Raw genomic sequence first — 23,564 nt, 5'->3', positions numbered from 1 at the left:
ATCTTACGGCGTGGCATCGAGGAGCTTTTATTTAACAAAAACTGTACACATTATGTTTTGGCAGTTTTTCGACTTTCCCACGAAGGTAAGGAAACGAATCGCTCGTTTACGTGGTACACACAAAAAAAAAAAAAAAAACAGAAGCGTTTACAAATCTCTCATAACAACGATTAAATCCCGGAATCTCGTCGACGAAATTCACGCTCGCCGCCGGTTGCGGATTCGAAAAAGTCGTTAGCAAAGTTAAAAAAGACACCGAGCTCGTATAAAACCGAAGAACGCAATCGAGCGGCATTTCGAATTAGTTCTCGGTCCGGTAAAAGCGAGACAGAATACTTTGGTTACGGAATAGTTACGGGACGTCTCCGGATGAATGCCGTTACAGTTCGGTGGTCATGCGAGACGTCAGGGCCTGGACTCGCTTTGCGTTGCAGCTGCGGCACAAGATGTGATCGTCCAGGGGGTAGCATCCCTTGCCTTCCGCTTCGGAAGAAAGAAGCATGCCGCAGTCCTGTAAAATAAAACCAGTTTTAGGTTACTATACTTAAACGATAAAAAAGGACTGTTTCTTCACGGATAAACATTTAACGACCAAAAAACTACATTGATTTGTCAATTTCTCGAATCATTAATCATACAATATACCATAATCTGCATTTTGAATATAAATACCCATCCCAATTCTGCTTGGTGTAGCGAAAGGTTGACTACCACCTTTCTACAAAAGAATTGCAGTCGAAAAGGGTCTAATCTCTTAAATAAATGAACATTTTTGGCTTAATCTTCTACACAAAAATAAAGTTCAAAGTTCAAACTAACCAGGGCTTCCCTATACTTTAAAACTTGCAACATCCATAAAATTATATCCTAAACCCAGTATGGTATTCAATATTACACCACATTTTTTTGAACAAAAGTCTTTAAGAGAAGCTGTTGTAGATAATTGGCAATATAAGTACGGTTTGTATTATTCTACTTTTCCAGTAATCGAGTAATCTAATAGTCGAGCGTCCCATAACCGAAGTGTGTCGGCTAATTCGACTTTTATCGGTTACGACAGAGATTTGTGCACGTGTTTTTAAATGTTCTGAAGGAGAGTCAAAATTGAATCGCTAAAAAACTAAGCAGGTAAAATTTGATATTATTTTTCTGAGTAAAATGAATGATGAAATTATTTTCCAATGTGATAAAATCGCTCGTCAATCTATTGCTATCAAATAAACATTGTCTGTGGTCGACTACACCTACAACACTAAAAATCATTTAGAGTTCCATAAGTAGTGTTATAGGTGTAGTCTAACCACAAAATACCATATGACAATTTGTTTATAATAGGTGATTATGGCACGAATGGAGCGAGTGGGCCAATTAGTTTAATGTACTATTATATCTAAGACCCATAATAACTTAAAACCTGACTTGCAAGTCTACTAATTATGGCAATACTTAAATTGATCTTTAAAAGTCTAACCTTTAGGACCTCACTTTTGCACAAAAAAAATTGTCAAATAATTTTTGTCAAAATTAGTTTTTTTTTATAAATTATAAGAGGGTTTGAAAATCGCACGGGCCGCCGCAAACGTTAGAAAATTAATCCGCGCTAAAATAACCGTCCGAGTCCGCGGCGGCCGTCGATTTTACTTTCCGCTCCCGGAGCACTCACCTCGCATCTGTAGCATCCTACGTGAAAGCTTCTGTCCAGAGCCACGACTCTGACGGTCTCTTCCTGACCGGGTTCCGGCATGATGGGTTGTTTACACACGCAACAGCGCGGAGCAAATTTCCTAAAGAGAGAGAGAGAGAGAATTCTTTGTGAATACATTCTATTGTTAGTAAATTAACAAACGAGTTGCTCTTTATTCATTTATGTCCACATTTAAATATGCAAAACTCCGAAATTGTGATTATTGTAAATTTTTCAGTCGTGTAATACAAAAAAAAAATCCATCGCAATTTTTGTTAACACTGGGTACATACTTGCAATTGGAGAAGTTTATCATGTCATCCACCAAAAATAATTAGACTTACCACTGATCAAAATTTTGGAAATATTTCTTATGACATTTTACTTTTGTTTTATTGTCTCACACAATAAGTATCGAAAAAACAGCCATTGATGTGTAACTGACGAGACTGGCTTACTTATTAAGCCAAAAAGTTTGAAACAAGAAAGTAATTTCATATTTTGAAACAACCTTTTTATTTTATTTTTTTTTACCAAGTTTCAATCTGAACATAGGAAAAGAATAGCAAGAAGTAAAATGCTTTTTATGTTAGGAACTCTGCCAAAAAACACGTGCAGAGCAATTGCAGGGGCCTCAAACCGAGAGATTACGTCGGGAGGTATATCCCTATTTCTCTCTTTTTGCACCTAAAATCACTAACATTTTAAAATGTTTTGTCAGACTTACTAATTATTATACGGAACGCTCGTGCCAGGTATCCGAGCAAATCTTTGCCGAGAAACTCTTGCCTTCTCGCCAAAAATATTTTAGGGCGGTTGCTTAAAATTCGAGTTAGGCTTTCTTGACGTTCTGAATCTTTCCACTGTTTTAACACTAAAACAAACTCCAGTTTGGAACGCACGTGCTTAAAATAGCATAAATTCACACAGAAATGAAAACCTTAAAATAAAAATGTATGTCTTAAGACTGACAGAAAATTTTCCATCAGTAAAAAACAATGTAGAAGGCTCTTTGCTACAGCCACGAGGTTCTGTATCAGAACAGAAATCATGTCTAGTTTAAACACTTATTGGGCTCTTGTCAATCACTGGTTTATATACTAGCATGCACTAAACCTAAATCGCATGTCTTTATGTGATTTAGGTTTTAGTGTGTGCCAGTATATAAACCAGTGATTTGATAAGAGCCTGATAACAAATCAAAGACTTCTGTTTGACTATGTCAGATTAAAATTAACTCTTAAAGGATATTAAAGCCCAGCAAATTTAAGATGGCAACGTGCTGCCTTTCACAAAGAAGATGAATTATTTATTACGTTTGGCATTTTGGGATTGGTCGAATACATTTTTTACGTAGATAAATTGTGCACGCAAGATTAAATTTACAATCGTTTTCTGTTTGTATTAAGTTACTTTGTTATCGTAATGTTTAAATCAAAATATGCTTCGCTATAAACGGTTTTGTGTAAATTTGTTTTAAAATTAGTCTTACTGGTTAACGATACAGTTACCGAACGCAAACACTTTTATTTTTTCCTCGAACAATGTGGTTTGTCAATTTTCATTTGTGTCAGACCTCACAAATTTTAATTAAACGAAGAAAAATCATTTTTTCAATACATTTGAATGTGTTCTAATATTTTCTCTCGGTATAGGATGTTTAACAGTTTCCACATTTACGGACTATAAAGACTTGGATTCCCAATGGCACCAAAGCAGTAGCAAACAATAATTCATTCCAGAAAATTATTGCTTTTTTTGGTTTTTTACTGATAATAATAATAGACAAGAAATTCTCCATTCCTCATTTTGAATCAAGTTTGCTCACTAAAAATGCAAAATTAACCATTTGAAATAATAAACAACACTAGGATCGTGTGGTTGAGATCGGGGAATGATCTCAATTTATTCGTTAACCACACGCCATGCAGACTTTAGATGTTTTATTCGATTGTCCACTTTCTAAAAGCAGGAACGTACTTCTTTTTACAAAGTGAACAATCAAATAAAACAACCACACGCTATGCAGACCTCGGATAACAAATAAATTGATCATTCCCTGATCTCGACCACACGATCCTAGTGTTTTTATTAATTATTACGAAGAAAACAATTGTTATTGGTAACTACGAGAGGTTATTATTGTGTAACAATCACCTAATCATTTAAATTTAACGGTGATTTTTAATAAAACCGTTTAAAATAAATTCCAACTTCGGTCGACGATCGGGTCTTTATAGACAGAAGTTTCCCAAAATTAGTAAAAACGAGAAATTTGAGCGGAAAGAACTTTTTATCTCGACTTACTTGTGAAAATCGTCGATGCAGTGAATCTGGTTGGTGGCGTCGACGGTGAACGGAATTCCGTCGAGACATTTTCCGCAGACCACGCAGGTGAAACAGGCGGGGTGGTACGGTTTGCCGGTGGCACGGAGTATCTGAGATTAAAAGTCGTTAATTTTATTAATACCGATTTTTGGAAACTATTCTAATTACTTTGTTTATTTTTGAAACTCACTCTGTCTAGAATAGGTTTGCCACAAACACAACATTTCTCCAGAAAATTCTATAAAGAAATAATTAAAATAAACCATAAAATCTTAAAAGTTAGAAATGAATAATGATAATTTTACCAAGTAATCTTCTTCACAATATGGCTTTCCATCCATGGCAAAGAACGGTTTACCTCTTAGTTCTTTATCTAAAAAGAAATCGAAAAACAAAGATTTTGTAAATACCACCGATCTCCGAATAATCAAAAATATAGAAGTAACTTTATCGAGGACCGAGAAGAATGAAGAAGTTTACATGTTGTTTTTATAGCTTATCGTGAATGCCGACACCAATTTGGCAAATTCTCGTTTCCGTGCCACCTTCCGCATTCTTCGAGAGAATGCAAATCAAATCGGATTTGATACACTACAGCAGCATTTCTCAAAGTGGGCGGTGAGTAAATCTAGGGGGCGCTGGAGGCAGGGTACCGAACGGTGACCAAAGGCAAAAGTTGGGGTCACTGACAGCCTTCCTCTGTTAAACTGATAAGAGGAAACATTGCATTTAATGGTTTCCAGATGTTGAGAACAGTGTACGGTAAGAGCAAAAGTGTGAGATTCGTAGAAAAGTTTTCCTAAGCATATTTCCAATCCTTCCTCACACAAGAGAAAATGAGTATAACTTTATGGAACAAAGGGGACGGTGGACAAAAAAGTTTGGGAATCACTGCACTACAATTCATCAAATCTGATGATTTTATCAGTTAACCTATTAATATTGTTTTACTTTGACACAATTAATTGCTATATCACAAACTTTTTTCATAACAACAAAGAAAATTAAAGACACCCAATGCTAATTTTTGATTTTAAAATATTTGATTTGTTTACTACAGTCATTGACAAAAAATTACGTACTGAGGCATTATACACTATCTTGTGATGGATTTGCCTACAGATGTCGCAAATGCCGCTCCGGATACACGGCACTCGTAGATGGCCAAAGCCAGTGTCCCACCTGGTCTCGCAAATACTCGATACGTGAAATCTGGAGACTTCATCTGCCGAGAAGTGTTGCAATGCATCAAACATTCCTGAAAAACCCTAACTGAATACAGTCATTATCTAGCTGAAAAATTGTTGGTTGTAACCCTGCCATAAAGGGCAACACTAGTGCGTGGGTTTTCCTGAATGTATGTATGTATTGTGCTGTCATACAAGATCGACTACCTAGACCGGCATGCTGTATCGGGGACTTACGTCCCTCGATATTACAGGCAGAATTGAAGTGCTTGCCAATAGTCTCCGCACACTATTGACAGATCCCTGCTCTGTTTGGGAACAGGCAACCATTAAAGACCCATACCTTCTCGGTTGGGTCAAACTGGTCCGAGACATTACGCTCGGCCACAGCCTTTCTCAAATTGTTGGTCGAGCATAATGTCTTTGGCTGCGTGTCATACAGGCATGCCTGGTGTTTCAAGACTGCCAAACAAAAAAATAACAACCATAATGCCACCACAGAGTATACCTAAAGACAATTTAGTATGCAATTAGGCCACAATTGTAATCATTTACATCCTGTCTGATTATTGCAAAACTAGGAGTGTAACATTTTTGTCAATGAGTGTATTTTAATCATATAATTATTTGTAACGTCGTATGTTATAAGAAAATTATAATTATTACAAAATGATGCTTCTTGTATCAAACTTTACGATTTTATGTTCTTAATTTAAAAAACGGTGTAAGAAAATTTCCAGCAACGATATTCTAAAAGCAAATCTCTAATTAAAAACGTTTAAATGTTACTTACGGCAAATGTGACAAGTAAAGCAGGATATATGATAGACCTGATCCATGGCGGTGCATCCGCTTCCTTCGCCCAAGACCTTCTCTCCGCACTTGTAACACATACCTAAAGAATTAATTGCAATTATTTGATATTATCTAAAATGGGATTAAACCACACAAGTTTTGTACGGGACAATCTAACAAAGAAGTTATTATGGTTAAATATTAGTACTCTGTTACTTTTGATATCTTGCATTAAACAAATTTAGCATGCATTTAGTTGGAAAGAGAAGTCTTACCTATGATCGGCACTTCCTCTTCCTCGTCTATAGGTTACCGGTCAGCATAAAAAAAGACAAACACAAGCGACAACTAGCATTAGAACGACGACACCAAGCAGACAGACCGTATTATCATTTATTCCGTAAATTTACAGATTTAGTTAGAGAAATATTATTGAAGTTAACGTGAAAATTTAAGAAAGGAAAAAGCAGAAAGACGTTTAATGAAAATTTTAAATCATTTATGCAAATACAGTTTAGTAAATTTAAAAGAAAATCTGAAATTCAAACACAAATCATAATTTTTCAATGGTAATTTATGTGTAAGTGAAGAATTGAAGTAAGTTATTGTAAGATTTAAAAATTCCAAACACTTAAATAATTTTTTACCTATTTCTATTTACAATGTTATAATTGTTATATTTTACCATTCAATTTTTCAAATAGGATTTTTACCATAATTTACAGATCTTCAGTTTAATCTGAAAATATGTACAATAATCCCTTCATTTATGTAGTCTTCATTTACATGAATTCATTTTAATGTGATTTGGAAAATTTTAAATAATCAACTTTATTGAAATAAATGATAGCTACATCAAAAAGTGGGTACGGGTACTCCTCGCTTTACGACCGAGTTCCGTTCCGACGACTACGTCGTTAAGCGAATTGGTCGATAAGTGAGGAACTTGCGTCGGGAATATAGGATCATTGTGTAAAATTATCCAAATTATGCAACAAACTTCAAATTTATTCATAAAAAGACTATTATATAGTACGCTATTAGCCTATTATAGTATGCTTAGTGCGCATGTCACCATTCACCATTCACCATTCGCCATTGACCGACACTCTAGCCGAGAAAGGGAATTCCCTGAATTGCAGGTCGAAACTCGATCGGTCGTTAAGCAGATAGGTCGTAAAGTGAGGAGTACCTGTATTTTGTTATTGGTAACCTGATATAGATGTATATTTAAAAAGACTTTTAGTATTTTTCTCTTATTGGGGTAGAAAAGTCTTAACTATATTTGAGATTGTGGGAAGGAACCTTATTTTAAACAGCTTTCCGTGGCTCCATTTACATGCTGTTTTCATGGAACCATTACTCACATAAATGGAAGGATTACTACTTTGATAAAACATGATATTTATTTAAAATGGTTTATGAAAATCTGTATTAATTGTGTTTTTACTTAGTGAAATGTATATACAACATTTTCTCAAAGATCTGTCTGGAGTTTCCATTTTAAATATAAGCTTTTGGGATTTAAAAATTATTTAATGGTTTAGTGGCAAATGTATTAAATAACAATGTTCTTTAACTTCGTTAACAGTTAATGTTAAGTACAGTACATGTAACAAAATATCTCTTAAAGCTTAATGAGTTATTTGTGTTTTAAGAATGGAAAAACAACATATTAAATATATTATTTTAAAAACATTGTAAATTATTGGTTTCTTTATTCACTTGGTCTAGAATTGGTTTATTTAAAAAGATATTTCAATGCTATACAAAAATTTATCAATTGGTTTGTGATAACTTTTGCAGTTCTTCAGACTCCATCAATTACTGTATAATTGATGGAGATAAAATTATTGATGAAAAATATAATAAAGCTGTTTAGTAATGTTGCCATTTAATTGTTATTAAAAAAAATTCCCAAATTTACCCAGAGTTCTACATTTTTGATTTTTCAAAAGTAATTCTGGTAATAAAGAAAATTTTAAGTCTACAATACTGTGAAATAAGAATATTCACAAAATGACGAGTTTTCTGTAAAAATTCATTAAATCATATTAATTAAAATTTCGGAAAAATGATTATAAAAAACTGAAATTTTTGTTATGTTAAAAAGTGTCTTAGAGAAAAGAAAACTTTGTATTTGTAGTAACAAGTTACGGGAAATAAAACACAACCAGACTTATTTTACTCACTTTCCATATTTAATCATATTGAATGATAAAAAGAAAAGTACAGTCTTCAATTTACTAGGCACAGTTCATTTTCTGGCTGAACATGAACTAAGAATTGAGCAAAAGCACTAAAGAATCAATAATATTGTTTTTGGGACCCCAAAATAATTATTATTAATTTGACTATAAAATAAGAGAGATCATTGTAACTTTGACCCTACTGTATCTCAAAAATTAAATCAATTTTTATTACATTTTTAATTTCCTCATCTCATATTATGTAAAATGACGAACCAAATTTTGAGAATAAACTCAATTCCATAAGCTGCACAGAAGAAGCTTTGTCTTAATTAAATTCTTTGAAGCATTTTGTATACAATTTATAAAGATGGAATTTGATAGATATTGATATTAGACAGTAAAAATTTTTTTAGTAAATACTGAAAATTAAAAGCAAATAGCACTTAAATATATGTAACCCTCAATGTATGCGGTTGAAAAACATGACAAAATTACATTTTACTAGATAACATTTTAGTTTGACATGGTATTATTTTGAAATATTCTTTTGTACTGAACATTAATTTTAAAATTAAGTATTTTCATTGATAAAATTAATGTTCAGTTCTTCACTATTATATAAGCGGAACTGTGTTGCTACTATTTAAAACTTTCTTCTTTAAGATGGGATTCTCCATTTGGTACTATATCATGCCTTTACATTGTATGAATTAAATTTAATATCAGAAAGTTTATAACATATTAGCTAAGTATAAATAAAAAAACAGGTTCTGATAATGAATTCTACTAAGGCTATTGTTTTCAGTAATTTAATAAAAAAATAATCAAGATTTTTCAACTAGAAAAAGAAAAGGAAAATTATTTCTTTATCAACAAGCAGAGAATAAAATTTACACTTTACTTTGTCATGTGATGGTAGTAACTCAGAACCTATTTGTTTATATCTAACGCTCGATTTACACAAACTTTAAATTACCGTGGAAACAATTCACGGAAACATTTGTGTTTCTTTTTGCCGACAAATATTAATTTAAAGTTATAGCTTGATGATTAATTTTTCTGCTCTCTATTTACTTTGAATTTATTTTCCATATTATTTTGAATTTTATATCAATACATCTGATAAGTTTTAAATTTATATCATGTAACACAGTATGATAGCTTTGCATAAAAATTTGTTGTTAAAAATTTTAATATAAAGTTATATACATACTATCGTTTATAGTACATGTAATTTTATCCTAAAAATAGTTCAGTCAAAAATAATTTGGTTTGTGTCCAACTATTGATAGTGGACACCACATGTTAATATCAAAATATTTCAAACAAATGTTACTAAAATTAATACATTTTTATTGTTATGAATCAATAGACCAATATTGTGTGTTTTTAATTGACTGCAATATGATACATACTTAGAGTTAATTATGTTTCACCTAAGTAATAACCTATACTAATAATCCCTTGATCATTCAAAGATTAGATGACCAACGGATAAAATCTGGGCAGAGAACCCCAGGAATTTTTCATGGGTGATCTGTCCTAGATTTGTCAGGCCCTGTCCATTGTGGGCTGGAAAAAGTCCTCTTAGAGCCCAAAGGATGTAAAGAGCAAAAAAACAAACAAAAACGAGAATTATGAAAAGAAATTCTGAACTACGATTCTCAAAAATAAACTCAGAAATTATTTCAACATAATTTGTTGTTCATTGTATACCTCATAACTAATATATAGAACAATGCTTGTATTATGTTTAAATATCAAATAATGAATTATTAAGTTTATAGATTGAAGTGATCAAGTAAAAATATAGATTATTACTGAACTTACTACATAGATTATTATATAATCTATATACATATTATCGATATCTGTGGAGATACTTTGGCTTATTTTCATTGTCACAAAACTTTATGGAATGTATAAGAAAATAAGTAATAATTTTTAAGAAAATATATTGATATAAAAAATTAAGTGAATATTTATAAAACAAAGATTGAGTATATTTTACAAACTGCAGGATTTCTTAAAATCTTGCACTTTGCAACTAATTACAGAATGTAATTATTATTCTTCGGTTCTGAAATAGGAGTGTTCATATTTGTAACAGATTCATTATGAACATAATGTAAATCTGCATTTATGTAATTAGAATCCAAAATTTTATGATAATATCACTCACCAAAAAAATCGGGATCACTCGAATTTTCCATGCTCTGCACTAAAAGATCGGTCAAATGATCCACTTCTGCCTCCTTGCCGGTCATTCCGTGAGATTGATTTGGCATGTTTCCGCCACCTCGTCCTCGCCCGCTTGCAGGATAGTATGACGAATAGAGAGAGGAACCTCCACTTCCTGTACTGTAGATGGATCGTGTAGACATCTGACTTGGTGGTCTGGGCGTAATTGGTTCATAGATAGAATTAATATCATATGTACTCTGAAATAAAAATATGGTGTGAATTTATTTATTTATTACAGTAAATGTTTTGGAATGATTCGAAGTCTCGATTAGCCATTTAAAAAGTATAATCTCAAGCATTCCAATTGGAAAAGATCTTTTGATTTTTTCCCATTGAGATGAAATATTAATAACAATCAAATCAAATGATATAAGATGTGAAAACTTAAGTACCTAAAAAATATTAAAATTGAATACAGGCTTGATTTCGTTCATGCTACAAATGATTTTCATGTAAAGATCCACTAAAGGGTGCTAAATAAATGTTTTGATGTGTTCTTGCATTTTGTGTAATTAATTTTCTTATTCTTTGCAATTTCCTTATTGTGATGTTTTGAAATGTAGGAGGTTTGAAAGGGACATGCTGTATGTGCAACTGTAAGAAGATTACAAATGCCAAGTCATATTGACTTTGTAGTGTGAATCCTGATATAAATCTAGCTTTACCTGAAACTTGAAATTTACTTAAACCATTAATAATTGTATTGCAAGAAATATAACTTTTGATACAGTATTAATAATTAATTTGAACAAAAGGAGTCTTTCTCTTAGAACCTTGTCATTCAATTCCTATCAAGTTGCATCACTATGCAAATTACCTTTGAAGCATAATGAAAAACTTTAGAGCCCTCCTTTCACTTGTTTCAGATTCAGGAATAAATCTCAAGATGATCCTTAATGTATTTAGACACAAATGCAATCCAAAATAGTTTTTAGTAGGGCCAGTTTATATATATTAATAAATATAATTTTGTTTTACTTCTGTTAATCTAACTAGCTGTTGTACCCAGCCATGTTCAGATTAATTTAAGAAAAGATTGAAAAATGTTTATGCTTTTGTTAGTGGTGACAATACACATTGAATAATTGCTTCTATCATGGTGTCAACAAAATCTATTTCTTTTTATTTGTGAATCATGTATCATATTCTACAGAAATATTTGTGAAAATTTCTCTCGTATGACAAATAATTCTTAGCAGCTCTGCTAAGAATTGCTTTTGTTGACATTACAAATCTGCAACAAAATAATTTAGTGATAAATTTAGGGAGACAATATTTATATTTCAAAGAAACATCAAAAGTAGATGGAAAATAATATTAATAAGACTTTTAAAATACTCATACATCATTTAGTTTTACACCAGATGTGATAAAAGTAAATTATTGAGATTCAGGTGACAAGATTGATTAAATGGTAACAACACCACTTAACCAATTTTAGCCAGTAACATTATTATTTAGATCAAGTGTTTTTTAGTAAAGAAGTTGTTTTATTAATTTACTATTTCCAAAACGAAAGTAATTGAACTCAATTAAATGTGTTGTAGCGTATTGGTAGTGGACTGCTCTATAGACAGCGGCATCACAGATTCCTTTGCGAAAAGAAAGTTTTATGGTCGTTCAAAAAATTTGCGGATTTTCATTAATTTTGCTACAAAAAACAGTAGAATGCATTCGTACGAAAATGCATAAATGAAATGAAAGAATTTTCCAAAGAAAAGTTGAGAGAAAAGATAATGCTGCTAATCAAATGTATCCGACAAATGCCTCACACAGATGCAACACTGCCACAAACAAAATTTCCCTTTTATTTATTAAACTAGAATACTAATTTATTGAGTAAACCATTTATAAATGTATTATACTAGTTAGTTAGCTTGTATTTTTAAAAAGATTAATTTTCATCAGAAATACATGACCAAAAGATATATAAATGTACTTTCTATATTGACTGTAATTTTTACTATACTGTTTTGTTCACATTCATTTAGCCCTGACCTGGTACATTGTCAAAATCAAGTTTTTCAGCTGTTTATTTTGATTTAAAAAGGTTTTCTAAGTCTTGGTATTTTTTAATTTTCAAACTGTTTAAATTTCAGTAACTTTCTTTTCGGGTTCTAGTGACAGTTCGTTTCAGTTTACCGAATTTGACATAAACAATAGTTTGAAATTCTTTGAATTTATGTAGTGATTCTGGACACATCTACAAGCACTTTTCTTTCATTACTAAATGCTATATATAAGTCAAAACTCAGCATGTTGTGCTGAATGTGCTGGCCACATGGATGAGTTATCAATCATTCATCTGATTTTGAAAATTTGGATCATCAGATAGAAATTGTAGTTGAAAATAACATTTATGTTTGAAATAATTATTTGTGCATACTTGTATACTTATACTTTCTTCAAATTTGTATACTAGAATTCTTCTTTACTTAAAACTGCTTCACAGTCTGCTGGTTGATCGACCATCTTTTATTCGGAGCAGTGTTAGACTATTTTAGTATGTATATTATGATGTTAGAATTCGTGTATTAAGATGTTGGCGATGTGAGATATGCTTTGTCATTTGTTCAAACTGTGGTGGAAATTGTACATATGGTTGTCATTTTACTTTACTGAATCAGGATGCTACCATCTTACCGTGCACGCTGTAAATTGCTCTTAATCATTATATTCAGCTCATTTCTTTGTTTTATATTTCTGCGTGACCAACATAATTAAGTGCAATAAACATACTTTAGTTGAGTTTCCAACTAATTTGAGTGCAACAAACAAATTTATCATCAACAACATAAATTCAGTGGTTCTCAAACTTTATTCTTTACAGAAGATTCTGTGTTAAATCTTACATATACTTTATTACCAATTTAAAAATGTCTTCCAGTTGTGGGTCCCAAATATTGCTGGGCTCCTCTGCATTGCAGGTTCTGTGGGACAGTCATTATAGCCCTGCTTCTAAATGCTGCACTCAGTGCTGGTTATTTATTGAATATCTTTATACTATAAACTTCTATAACTGACATTTTTTATACAAAAATTGATCAAAAGTCTGAACAACAGTAATACCACAAAGGAATATAGGAAGATAACAGGGCATTGGTGCAGAAAGACAACCTGATAAGTTAAATGCTTACATTTCATTTCTGAAATATGTAAAATGAAAGTGTGCTGATTTATGATGCACTGTATATGGGCCCATGATGATAAACATCAGTAAGGGAGAGTAAAAATATATCTGTCAAAAAGATCTTCCCTAATGGAAAATGTCAAAAACATCCTCCAAGTTTCTTTACTGGTACTCAAATCACACTGATAAACAGAAAAATGTCTAAATTTGGAGCAATAAGATTTTGGAGGAAGTCAGATCAAATAAGGACCCATTTGTTCAGATATTCCAATCTAGTTCCTAAGATATTAGTTGAGATCTCTTTAAAAATTAAATCCAAACCAGTTTCAGGGCTCTTTTTGGTCAGTTCAGCTCTTTATTTTTCGTCATCTTAGTTCCTTCTCAATTCTCTATAGTATCTGAAGATCATGATCATCTCTCTCTCTCTCTCTCTCTCTCTCTCTCTATCTATCTATCTCTCAAAACTTTTAGATATTTTGTCTTAAATGCCATTTTTTTTAGATTTCATTACTACAACATCATGGTTTTCTGTTTCTAATTATTGCATATTTTGAGTTCACTGTTATGCATAATTATCCTATAAAACTTAAATTTTGTATATTTTATCTATATCTTTTTTTGTTTACTTCACCTAAGTAAGTAGCTTAGCTCTGAATTCATCAATTAAATTCATGACACCAGCTCATACTCTTCTTATGCTTTGACTCCTATACCAAATGAGACTGAGCAAAAGCCCAGCAATATTTTTCTTTCCCGTGTCCTATCTTAACTGCTTGATTTAAGTGATGAATAAGACAAATAGCAAAATTAAAAAAAGCATAAACAACCATCCTTACAATATTTTGTAAACTTAAATAATGCAGCATATTTATTAAAGCAGTACTCATCAATTTGTTACAACTACTCTATAACAATATTTCTTGATATTCTTTCTAACAATGTAAAATTTATGCAATCTTGTTTCATGTGATTCCAAAATAACACATTTTTATAATGCAAGTCTTTATAATAGATTATTAATATTTATATAAAAATTAACATAATACACATAATTATTATAGCTTATTAAAGAATAAAACTAACTACCAACTTAAAATTAAAAATTTCATTTAATTTTATGAGAAAGTAAACATTAATTCATATGAATTTCTATTTACAAGTGTATTCCAGGAACACAACTGTGTAAACTGCAATTACACTAAATTTAGCTTTGCAAGGTTTCATTACAATATTTAAGATATTGATTTTCTTAAAAATAAAAACCTAGAAAGTGCTCAGTATTCGGGGAAAATAATTAAGAATGACAATAACAAATGCAAGCTATTGATGTATTTGATAAAGCTATTGATACATGTGGTAAAGTTTCCTTTAATTTTAAGTACTGATATTGTTATTGCAAAATTTTAATATACTAAAGAATATCCAAAGCTGCAAAATAGCAAAAAACGTAAAAAAAAATTTGTAACAAATCTTTCATTTATTTATATTTTCACAAAAATTATACTTACGGCAGATGACTGTGGTCTATATGTGGCGTAACTCGACTGAGTAGCGTACGTGGAACTGACGGGAGATGGTGGAGGCGGAAGATCTTCCGGAGGTGGAGGTGGTGGTGGAGGAGGAGGAAATGCCTGATTGTTTGGAGGCGAATAAGTAGTCTGTGGAGGAGGCGGCGGTGGCGGAAGATCATCTTCCGGTGGTAGTGAATAATGACTGTAAACAGTGTTTGCTGTAAAATAAAAATAAAATCAATCAGGTTAACATTTGAGTAAACTAATTTATTTCTCCACATTTAGAAAACTTGCAATTTATTTGTTATTTGATAAGACTCTGGTCCAACAGAAACTAAAAACTTTTCAACAAAAATACTTTAAAAAAAAGTGTTATTTTGTAACAATTATCTGAAAGTAAAAGCAGTTTTAGCAAATGAATATAAATCATTCAGTTATAGAAGTAAATATTTGAATAGTCATGATGACTTTTCACTTACTTAATCTACTTCTCTAAACATCATCATCATATACAGCTACAAAATTGCTCCACATTTTACCAGAAATAAACATATGTTATTAAACTAGGAATTCAATGATAGATGGATCGGACAAGGAGAATCCATTTGACAGTCCCCTCGTTCACCCGATCTCCATCTCTTGATTAATTTCTATGAGAATGTGTCAAGTTAAAAGTGATGTTCCTACCAAAAAAGGCATGGAAACAGAGAATACATAATGCTTGTGTCACAGCGACCACTAAAATGTACAGGGTTAGGTAGAGTTTTGTAAAAAGAATAAATAAATGTTTATAAATGATGGTCAACAATTTGAACATTTAAAAAAATAAGCAAACAGACATAATAGTGTAATTATTGTATTCTTATTAGTTACATTCAGTCAACAATTTGAATGAAGTCAGTTTCAACTGTCCATAATTTTTAATAGATGATTATTATAAAAAATGATTTACATGAAATTTTCTTGTCTTTTTCATAGAATCCAAAAATATACACTTTTCTATACATTTATAATTTCAAAGTCTCCTCCTGTCCACCATATCTTTAGCACAAGTTATGATTCTGTCATTTAGAGATTTATTCATATAAAGGATCGTCTACTGTTTGAAATTAGCATAGTTGGAAAATTCAACATTCGATAATTAAAATAATGATTTTCTAGACTAATTCAATTTGTTCCTATTAAAAATACTCTTTATATACCAGTATTCTTTATACAAAAAGAGATAGAATATCCTAATTGAAGCTAGTCCCGACGAGCATAATAACAAGATGAATACGTAATGACTATTACCACTTTTAGCTATTTAACTGCTAATAATTATTTCAATTCTTTATTAAAATAGAAAATCAAAAACAGGTTACAGCAGCAGTTAACTGATGCGTTAATGATTCATTTAACCCATCTGTTAAACTATTGTTTGGTGGATTGTAAAAACTCCCTGCTGTTTGTAACACTTCAAGGAATTATGATCTGCCAATCTTAACAGGATCCTGCACGTAAATTACGGTTTTAATAACACAATTATTTGTGTATTGCGTCACAATATAGTTCTTGTACACGTACAGATAATTGGATTTCCTAACGATACTGCTTTATATATTAAATAATCAAATAATAATTAGTAAATTTATAATTTGATTTTGGTAATTAATCAGATTAATAATATGTTGTGAATCAAGTAGAAATGTGTTATTTGGTAAGAAGCTAAAACTGATGTTTTATACAAATTTAAAGCATTAATAAAACAAATTACAGTAATTTCTGGAGTGCAGGAGTCGGACCAGACTACTAGCATTTGCACGCCTAAATATTATAATCATTATGTATGCTAATTAGACCCTAGATGTTTTATTGATTGCTACCCCAAGTTTAAAGATTATCTGTTGTTTTATTGAAATGCAACATCATAGTTAAATGCCCCAAATCTGGAGAAGAAAGTTGTCATCTTTCAGTAAAAAAAAAAAACACTTTCTTATAAGAATGGCTGCATTTATTGATACGAGAATCTAATGCTTAAAAAGCAAACAAATATTCAAATATATATATATAAGCCTAGCTTCACTTACAACTAATTGATTCCTGGAAAATAAATTGTTTAATATGTCATTCTATATCTGAAACTATGCCATAAACTCTATAGTGTGTTAATTACAGCTATATAAAACCATACAGATATGATTAAAAAAAAAAATCTAATTCACAGAATCGTAATAGAAAATTTATATTCACTGTGAAAGTAGGATTGTAAAATGAGTAGCCATAAAGCAGAAAACTACATAACTTCGACATACACTGGTGGATTGAGAAAAATTTAACTGGGGGCATTTGTGTCGTAAAAATTCGACACGCGCATCCGTATTTTTCCGAGCAAACGTTGCATTTCTCTTTAGTAAAATTATACTAAGACATCGATATCCGAGAATCATTATTCGTATTTAGAAATAACGTTAATAGTATAACTATAAAGTATACTCGTATGGGAAACAAAGAGTATACAGTTCAAGACGATTACATTACTTTTAAACGCTGTCTATGGCAAAAGTTAAAACAGAAAAGGTGTAAACAACGAGACTACTACCTATGCTAATCACTAACATTTAACTGTACTTCATTTGCAATTTCTATCTAAAATTAATTCCGTCTTACAAACGTATACTGTTACAAGTAATAAAATACAATATCTCTATCCGAAGTAACTACAAATTCTACACCCTCTTCTAACTATATACGTATTCTTATACATCCTGATGGTATATAAACACTAAAAAATTAATTATAAATATTGTAACTAATAAACTAATAATTATTACTATTATTATCACTTTTGAAAAGACGTCCCTTTAATTAAATGGTAACAAAATAATTTCTTAAATCGATAAAAATTGAGGAAAAAATTTACACGTAAACTTATGTAAATTGTAAATGTAGCAGTACAAATTTAGATTATAAAAGAAAATAAATAATCGTCGAATAAATAACTAATTTTTCCTTTATACAATTAAGAGTAATTGTTTGGCTATTCAAAGAATTCAAAATTAAATTACCCGACGCTGGTCACCTCATTTCCAATGTACTAAATATAAATTCGACTGGAAATCACGTTTCTTAAGACAAAGAATTCAATAAAACAGGCGTAATATTAACACAACTCGTCGAATTATCTTCACACACCGATAAATATCTGTTTCGCGTGTATATTTATAGTGTAATTGTTATAACAGAACGAATTTCTGTATAAACATCGAATAATAATAACGAAAACTCGAATGCATCTTTGTAAAGTCGAAGAAACGATGAAAATTATAATAAATTTTAATTATTGTTTTCGTTTTTTTTTCCTTTTCGTTCGTTCGTTTGTTTTTGAATAGATCGCGCGTGCGACCTCGCCCGATCGCTTCCGGTTCGGACACTTCGCCAGACACTTAAAGTTCGAAAGACTTCATAATTTACCAATTTTAGAAGCGAGGCGTAAGTCGGACGGGATCCGCTTCCGGCGGAAGTGGGACACGGTTACGGTCCGTCTACGTAAACGATTACGAAAATGCACGCGATTTTTCGTGTATCTTACCGGCAGCTTTCTTGAGTTTCCACTTCTCGATGTTGGACATATGCACGTTGTCCATATCGAGGAGACTGCCGTAGTACATGAAAAGCCTGATGTCGTCTTCTAAACGATCCTAAAATAGTTTTTGGCTGCACGCGTTAATGCTACACCCCGTCACTTTTAAAAATTTAACGATATGGCAGGAAAATCGGACGGGCAGAGTTTAATAGAAAATAATAAACTCGATAAAATTAGACTGTTAAAAATATTCCCCACCTGATTGTTCGTTATTGTTGGTCTGGATGTACTGTTCCGGTTTCTTCTTCTTGGGTGGTACCACCGGTGCGATCTTCTTACCACGTGAAGGGGAGTATTGTTGTGGAGCGTAATTGTTGATGTTCAATCGGGACATCTCCCTGTCTAGACTGTCTTGAGTGCTCATGATGCTGTTTTAAGAAGAATACAGACAATTAGATGTAATTATAGTGTGTGGAATTAACGGTTTAAAACAGAAATTAAGTACAGGATTCTAATCTTAAATATGTGATTTTAAGCTGTCCGCACGAATTTAGAGCCTGTAAACTAACACGAAATCTATTTTCACTTAACAGAAACAGAACATAAGTTGCATTAAAGCATACCTGCAATCTGCCATATTCGGTTTACAAATCTAGTCTTAATCTGCAGGAGTTCTACCGAAGAAATGACATTTTCCGATTTCTCGGGAATATAATATATTGAGCAACCCGTTATGAAAACGGTAACTATGTCAGGATGTCAATGCCGCTGCCGTACCGACACTGACCCGGTGGCCGTCCACGGGCGGCCTCGATAACCGGAGAAATTATTTCTAATGAATTTACCGTCGCAGAGATATGTAGGTCCAAGTACAATGGATCGAAGCCGATTTTACATTTCCTATTATGTACACGGTGAACTAAGCTTGACATTTATAATAAATAGGTTAATTATCCTCGGAGAATTTTACCAAAGATGCTGACGGCCGAAATTAGTTTATTCGTTTTTTTGAATCGGTAAAACTATTCAATTTGTGTACTTATTCGGCAAAAAAGTAATATATTACCTTAAACGTTAATATAACTTTCAAATTGTTTAAGACTAAGAAGCCGTCAAAATGAATTGGTTCAGTTGTAGAAAAATGACGAATGCCGAATCTACCGTAAAAATTTTCTGATTAAAATTCATTATAATCAAATTCCAGATTTAATATTCACATTTTAAGCAAGGTATTCACTTATCTAACTTACAGTAAACATTACTTTTCCTTACAAAAAAATATATATATATATAAAAAAATCCTTAAATGTATGTCAACAAACAGAATTTGATAACTTTATTATTTTTTTAAAGAAACAATTTAACGATCACTCCATATTAGGTTCTGACACTGATATAACTAGAAATATGGCCCGATAATATTAAATTATCCTCCGTAATATATCATCTGACATGGTTTCACAATTTACAGTGATGGTTTTTTTTCTAATCAAGGCTATAAATTTAATTTACAAATTACAGATTTATCTACAACAGACTTCTTAGCTATCAACAATTTGACAGTGGAGGAACTTAACTAAATTTGCAATCTGCTGTTTATTTATTCAAAAGAAATTTTACAACTTTGAAACATTGCAGAATAGTCTAAATTTAGTAAAATAAATAAAAGAATTTGCATGCGATACAACAGTCTGACTCTTGTTGATACAGAATATAGAACTTTTATGAATCGGTTTAGGCCTCGAAGTGTAAATTATTGAAAGCGTAATGCGATATTCTTGAATATTTTCTTCCAAAATTGTGTTAGATAAAATTTAATTTTATTTTCTCAAAAGCTGAATAGGAATTTTGGATTGTTTTATATCTAAATGTAAATTGTAAACCGTAGCCTTTTTGTTTACAGAAAAATTCTAGATGCATTATTTTTGTAATTACAAAATCATAACAAGCTTAATTCGGTTTAAAATTTTAATTTAATTACGAAAAATACCTTTGGTATTTATAAAATTCCTAAGAAATTACAAAACTACTGATTGATAAACTGAAAAATAAATACAATAGAAGCTGCATTAATTAAAGAATGTAGAGAATTAATATTGTTGAGTCTGATTATAAAATTCATATTTTTTAAATTAAAGAATAAAACAAACTCGGAGATTCTTTCCTCTATCGTTTACAAAATAGTCTCTCGCTACAAATCAGTTGTTCAAATTATAAATATTTATCATTAAATCAAAACTCCAGCAGTTTATAACACTAACCTTTACAGTATAAATAAAAACCAACATTTTCGGTCGTTTTAAAGTGACCATCTTCGGGTTTTTACAAAAATTAAAATGTAACACACGCAAAACCAGTCAAAGGAAGTAGTAATTAATCATTTGAATCTATTATTTATCTTAGAGAATAATTTTATTTATAACATTGTGAAATATTTGGGTTAAAACTAAAATAATTTTTGACAGAGTCTAATTCAATAACAAAAAAATAAAATGCTACAGTACGAAATCATTATCAAAATGTCCCGAAGCATTTTTTAATCCTCATCTACAGTGAACAAAAGTTAATGTAATGATTCAGTTATTGCATACTTTGTTATAGGAAGAAAATTAAGAGAAATAGATTCTTTATGCAGTTAAACTTTGCTGTAAAATTATGAGTTTATAAAATATCTCAAAATTTATGATATATGATACAAAGTAGGCACAGAAACATCATCACTCTAATAATTCTCCTTGAGGAATTTCAGGAAATGGCAACAGGTGTTCTTATTAAACAGTATTGAGCTGACAATGATATCACCAGATCTTTGTTATTTTCTTTTTATAGGCAATTTAAATTAAACTGGATTAGCACGTAGAAAAATGCCACAGGTAATTCAACACTAAGAGAAAACTGTAATCATAATGAAGATCGAGAACAAGTAAAACACGTTAAACCTATAAAGTTTGTGATGTTTGCCATGTATCATTAAGAAATATTTGTTTTGTAAATAATAATTTCGACAATAAATATTCTTTATAACAAACTTTAAGCATGTAAAAATGATTAAACATAATTTATTTCTATTAAATTTTACAACAATTCACCATTTTCAATTTTTCAGATATATTATATTATTATTAATGTCATTAATTAGTCTACACTATCACTGACAATGAAATAAAATTCTTCCACCACATGTATGATGCAGTTCAATACACTCGACGGCATTTGCCGATAATGAGCGTTGTTGCATGTCTGTCGGGCTCATTGGTCGACGTAACGAGATTACAAACATTTTGTATAAATCTTTTCCTCATCACCGATTTTAAGTCAAGTTTTGAAATACACCTTAATAGATTCGCTATTTACCGTGAAGAACCTTCCAGATTTCTATGATATTTTATGGTTAATTTAAATAGATATTTAAGGAAATTAAAGGAATCAAAGGATAAATGCTGATCTTCCACATAAGCTAAATGATACAAATACTTGAAGGTTGTACATATCAACATGAGTCGCAAGTTTGAATTAAGACCTTGTTTGCCAATTCTCCATTTAAATCACCTAACCTCACTAAGAATTAAACTATAACAGGCAAAACAGAACTTCCACGGATATCACAGAGCCGAGTATAGTAGGGATCTCAAATGCAGAAAAGGGCCGATCAAACGGACGTATATCAGATGCAGCTGTATTCGTTATTATATGGTGAACAGTACAGTAAAAAACCCTTTTGTTGCCAGTCCTTTATAACTTACGTAAACAGTTAGAAGTTCGAATTTTTTCTGTTTTAATCCTCGCAAGACGTTATAAACATCGATTTTTAGAAAAGAGATTATCAAGGCCGCAATCCAGATAATTTATGCCACCAGTTTGCGAGCCACCTGGTACCGTGTAACAAAATCGATCCGATCTTTATTATTAGTTAGGTTTGTCTCGATTTGATGGGATACAGCAATACAACAAAGCAATGGCTGTGTTCAGGTGACTCGACAGTTGTAACTGAGCAAATTGACGATGGCTTTTTGTTCCGACGCAATGTTACGTGGAATCCTAGATCAACCGAACTACGAGCAACATTGTATCGGAACAAAAAGCCATCATCGGTCAGTTTCGTAAACGATAGATAGCGTAAACAAAAGATGCTACCAAACGCAACGTCAAAATGCCAAACATGTTCCGAAAGAGCACTATTGTAGAGGGTGCTCAACAGAAAAATACTCAACCGCCCCAGAGCCGTCTAACGTAGCCTCCAAGGAGGATACGTTAGACATGCGAAGAAAACCCAGAAAGCTCCGTGCAGCAACCCGTTTAAGTGCGAACCCACGACCATCCACTCGGCCATTGCTTTAATATGTTTTTCCTGCAAATCTTAATTACTGATAGAACATTAAAAAAAAAATGTATTTTTAAAATTGTATATGGGATCAAAATATATGAGTTTTAATTGTTACAAATAGACATACTTATCATAATAAACTGAATCTTTTAACATTGTTTAATTTAAAAAAAACTTAAAAAATTTAACATAGGCCTATATTTATGATCAATCGAACCTATTAGTAAAGCATTTAATGATAATTAATTAATTATCATTAAATCAATTAAAGAAGGGATAAACTTAACTCACCTTAATCACAATTAAGTGTTTTCTAATTGAGTTATTTGATCAGAACATTTATTTATATCCAAACGATTATCGAACTTCGATCGATCGATCGATCACGAAGCCACCTTGCAACTGTCACTTGCTCAATCGTCTGGTTTACAAAGCGATCTTCTTCGAATAAAACTAGCGATTAAATCATTATTATTAATGTAAACGTATTTTAAAATATCTCAAAAAAAAAAAAATAATAATAATTCGACGATTAGCAACCACCTTCTTCTGCTTCCTCCAAATTTGGATCTGTCCATATAAAGTTAAAACGGGTGGGGATATT

The 23,564-nt window shown here is 31.4% G+C and overlaps 1 protein-coding gene across 4 annotated transcripts; it reads right to left on the bottom strand.

Moving 5' to 3' along the window:
- Positions 1–11: 11 nt before the first annotated feature.
- Positions 12–23,564, bottom strand: LOC136986490 (lipoma-preferred partner homolog). 4 transcript variants are annotated; one of them, XM_067284034.1, is made up of 12 exons: positions 23,504–23,564; positions 23,252–23,413; positions 18,895–19,064; positions 15,069–15,289; positions 10,369–10,627; positions 6,270–6,296; positions 5,993–6,094; positions 4,318–4,385; positions 4,203–4,250; positions 3,992–4,122; positions 1,664–1,784; positions 12–511 (listed from the first exon to the last, which is right to left on the bottom strand). In XM_067284034.1, the coding sequence occupies exons 3-12, from the start codon at positions 19,058–19,060 to the stop codon at positions 380–382; spliced, it is 1,275 nt and encodes a 424-aa protein (XP_067140135.1). In that variant the 5' UTR covers positions 19,061–19,064; positions 23,252–23,413; positions 23,504–23,564; the 3' UTR covers positions 12–379. The 4 variants fall into 4 exon arrangements, with proteins under 4 accessions (XP_067140135.1, XP_067140134.1, XP_067140137.1 ...); XM_067284033.1 differs by lacking the exon at positions 23,504–23,564 and having other exon boundaries at positions 23,252–23,488; XM_067284036.1 differs by lacking the exons at positions 6,270–6,296; positions 23,504–23,564 and having other exon boundaries at positions 23,252–23,487.

This window comes from Centruroides vittatus, unplaced genomic scaffold (assembly GCF_030686945.1).
Source record: "Centruroides vittatus isolate TY-2023 unplaced genomic scaffold, ASM3068694v2 scaffold_1047, whole genome shotgun sequence".
Taxonomy (NCBI): Eukaryota; Metazoa; Arthropoda; class Arachnida; order Scorpiones; family Buthidae; genus Centruroides; species Centruroides vittatus.
Note: the sequence above shows the minus strand (reverse complement) of the source record. Positions and strands in the feature narration are given on the sequence as shown.

Bases quoted from the DNA above. Each gene is read 5' to 3' on its own strand.
- LOC136986490 (XM_067284034.1), bottom strand. From the start codon at position 19,060: ATGAGCACTCAAGACAGTCTAGACAGGGAGATGTCCCGATTGAACATC. The intron at 4,386-5,992 runs GTAAGTAACATT...ATTTCTTTTTAG, and splicing joins CTTTACTTGTCACATTTGCC to ATAAAGAACTAAGAGGTAAA. The intron at 4,123-4,202 runs GTGAGTTTCAAA...TTTTAATCTCAG, and splicing joins GCAAACCTATTCTAGACAGA to ATACTCCGTGCCACCGGCAA.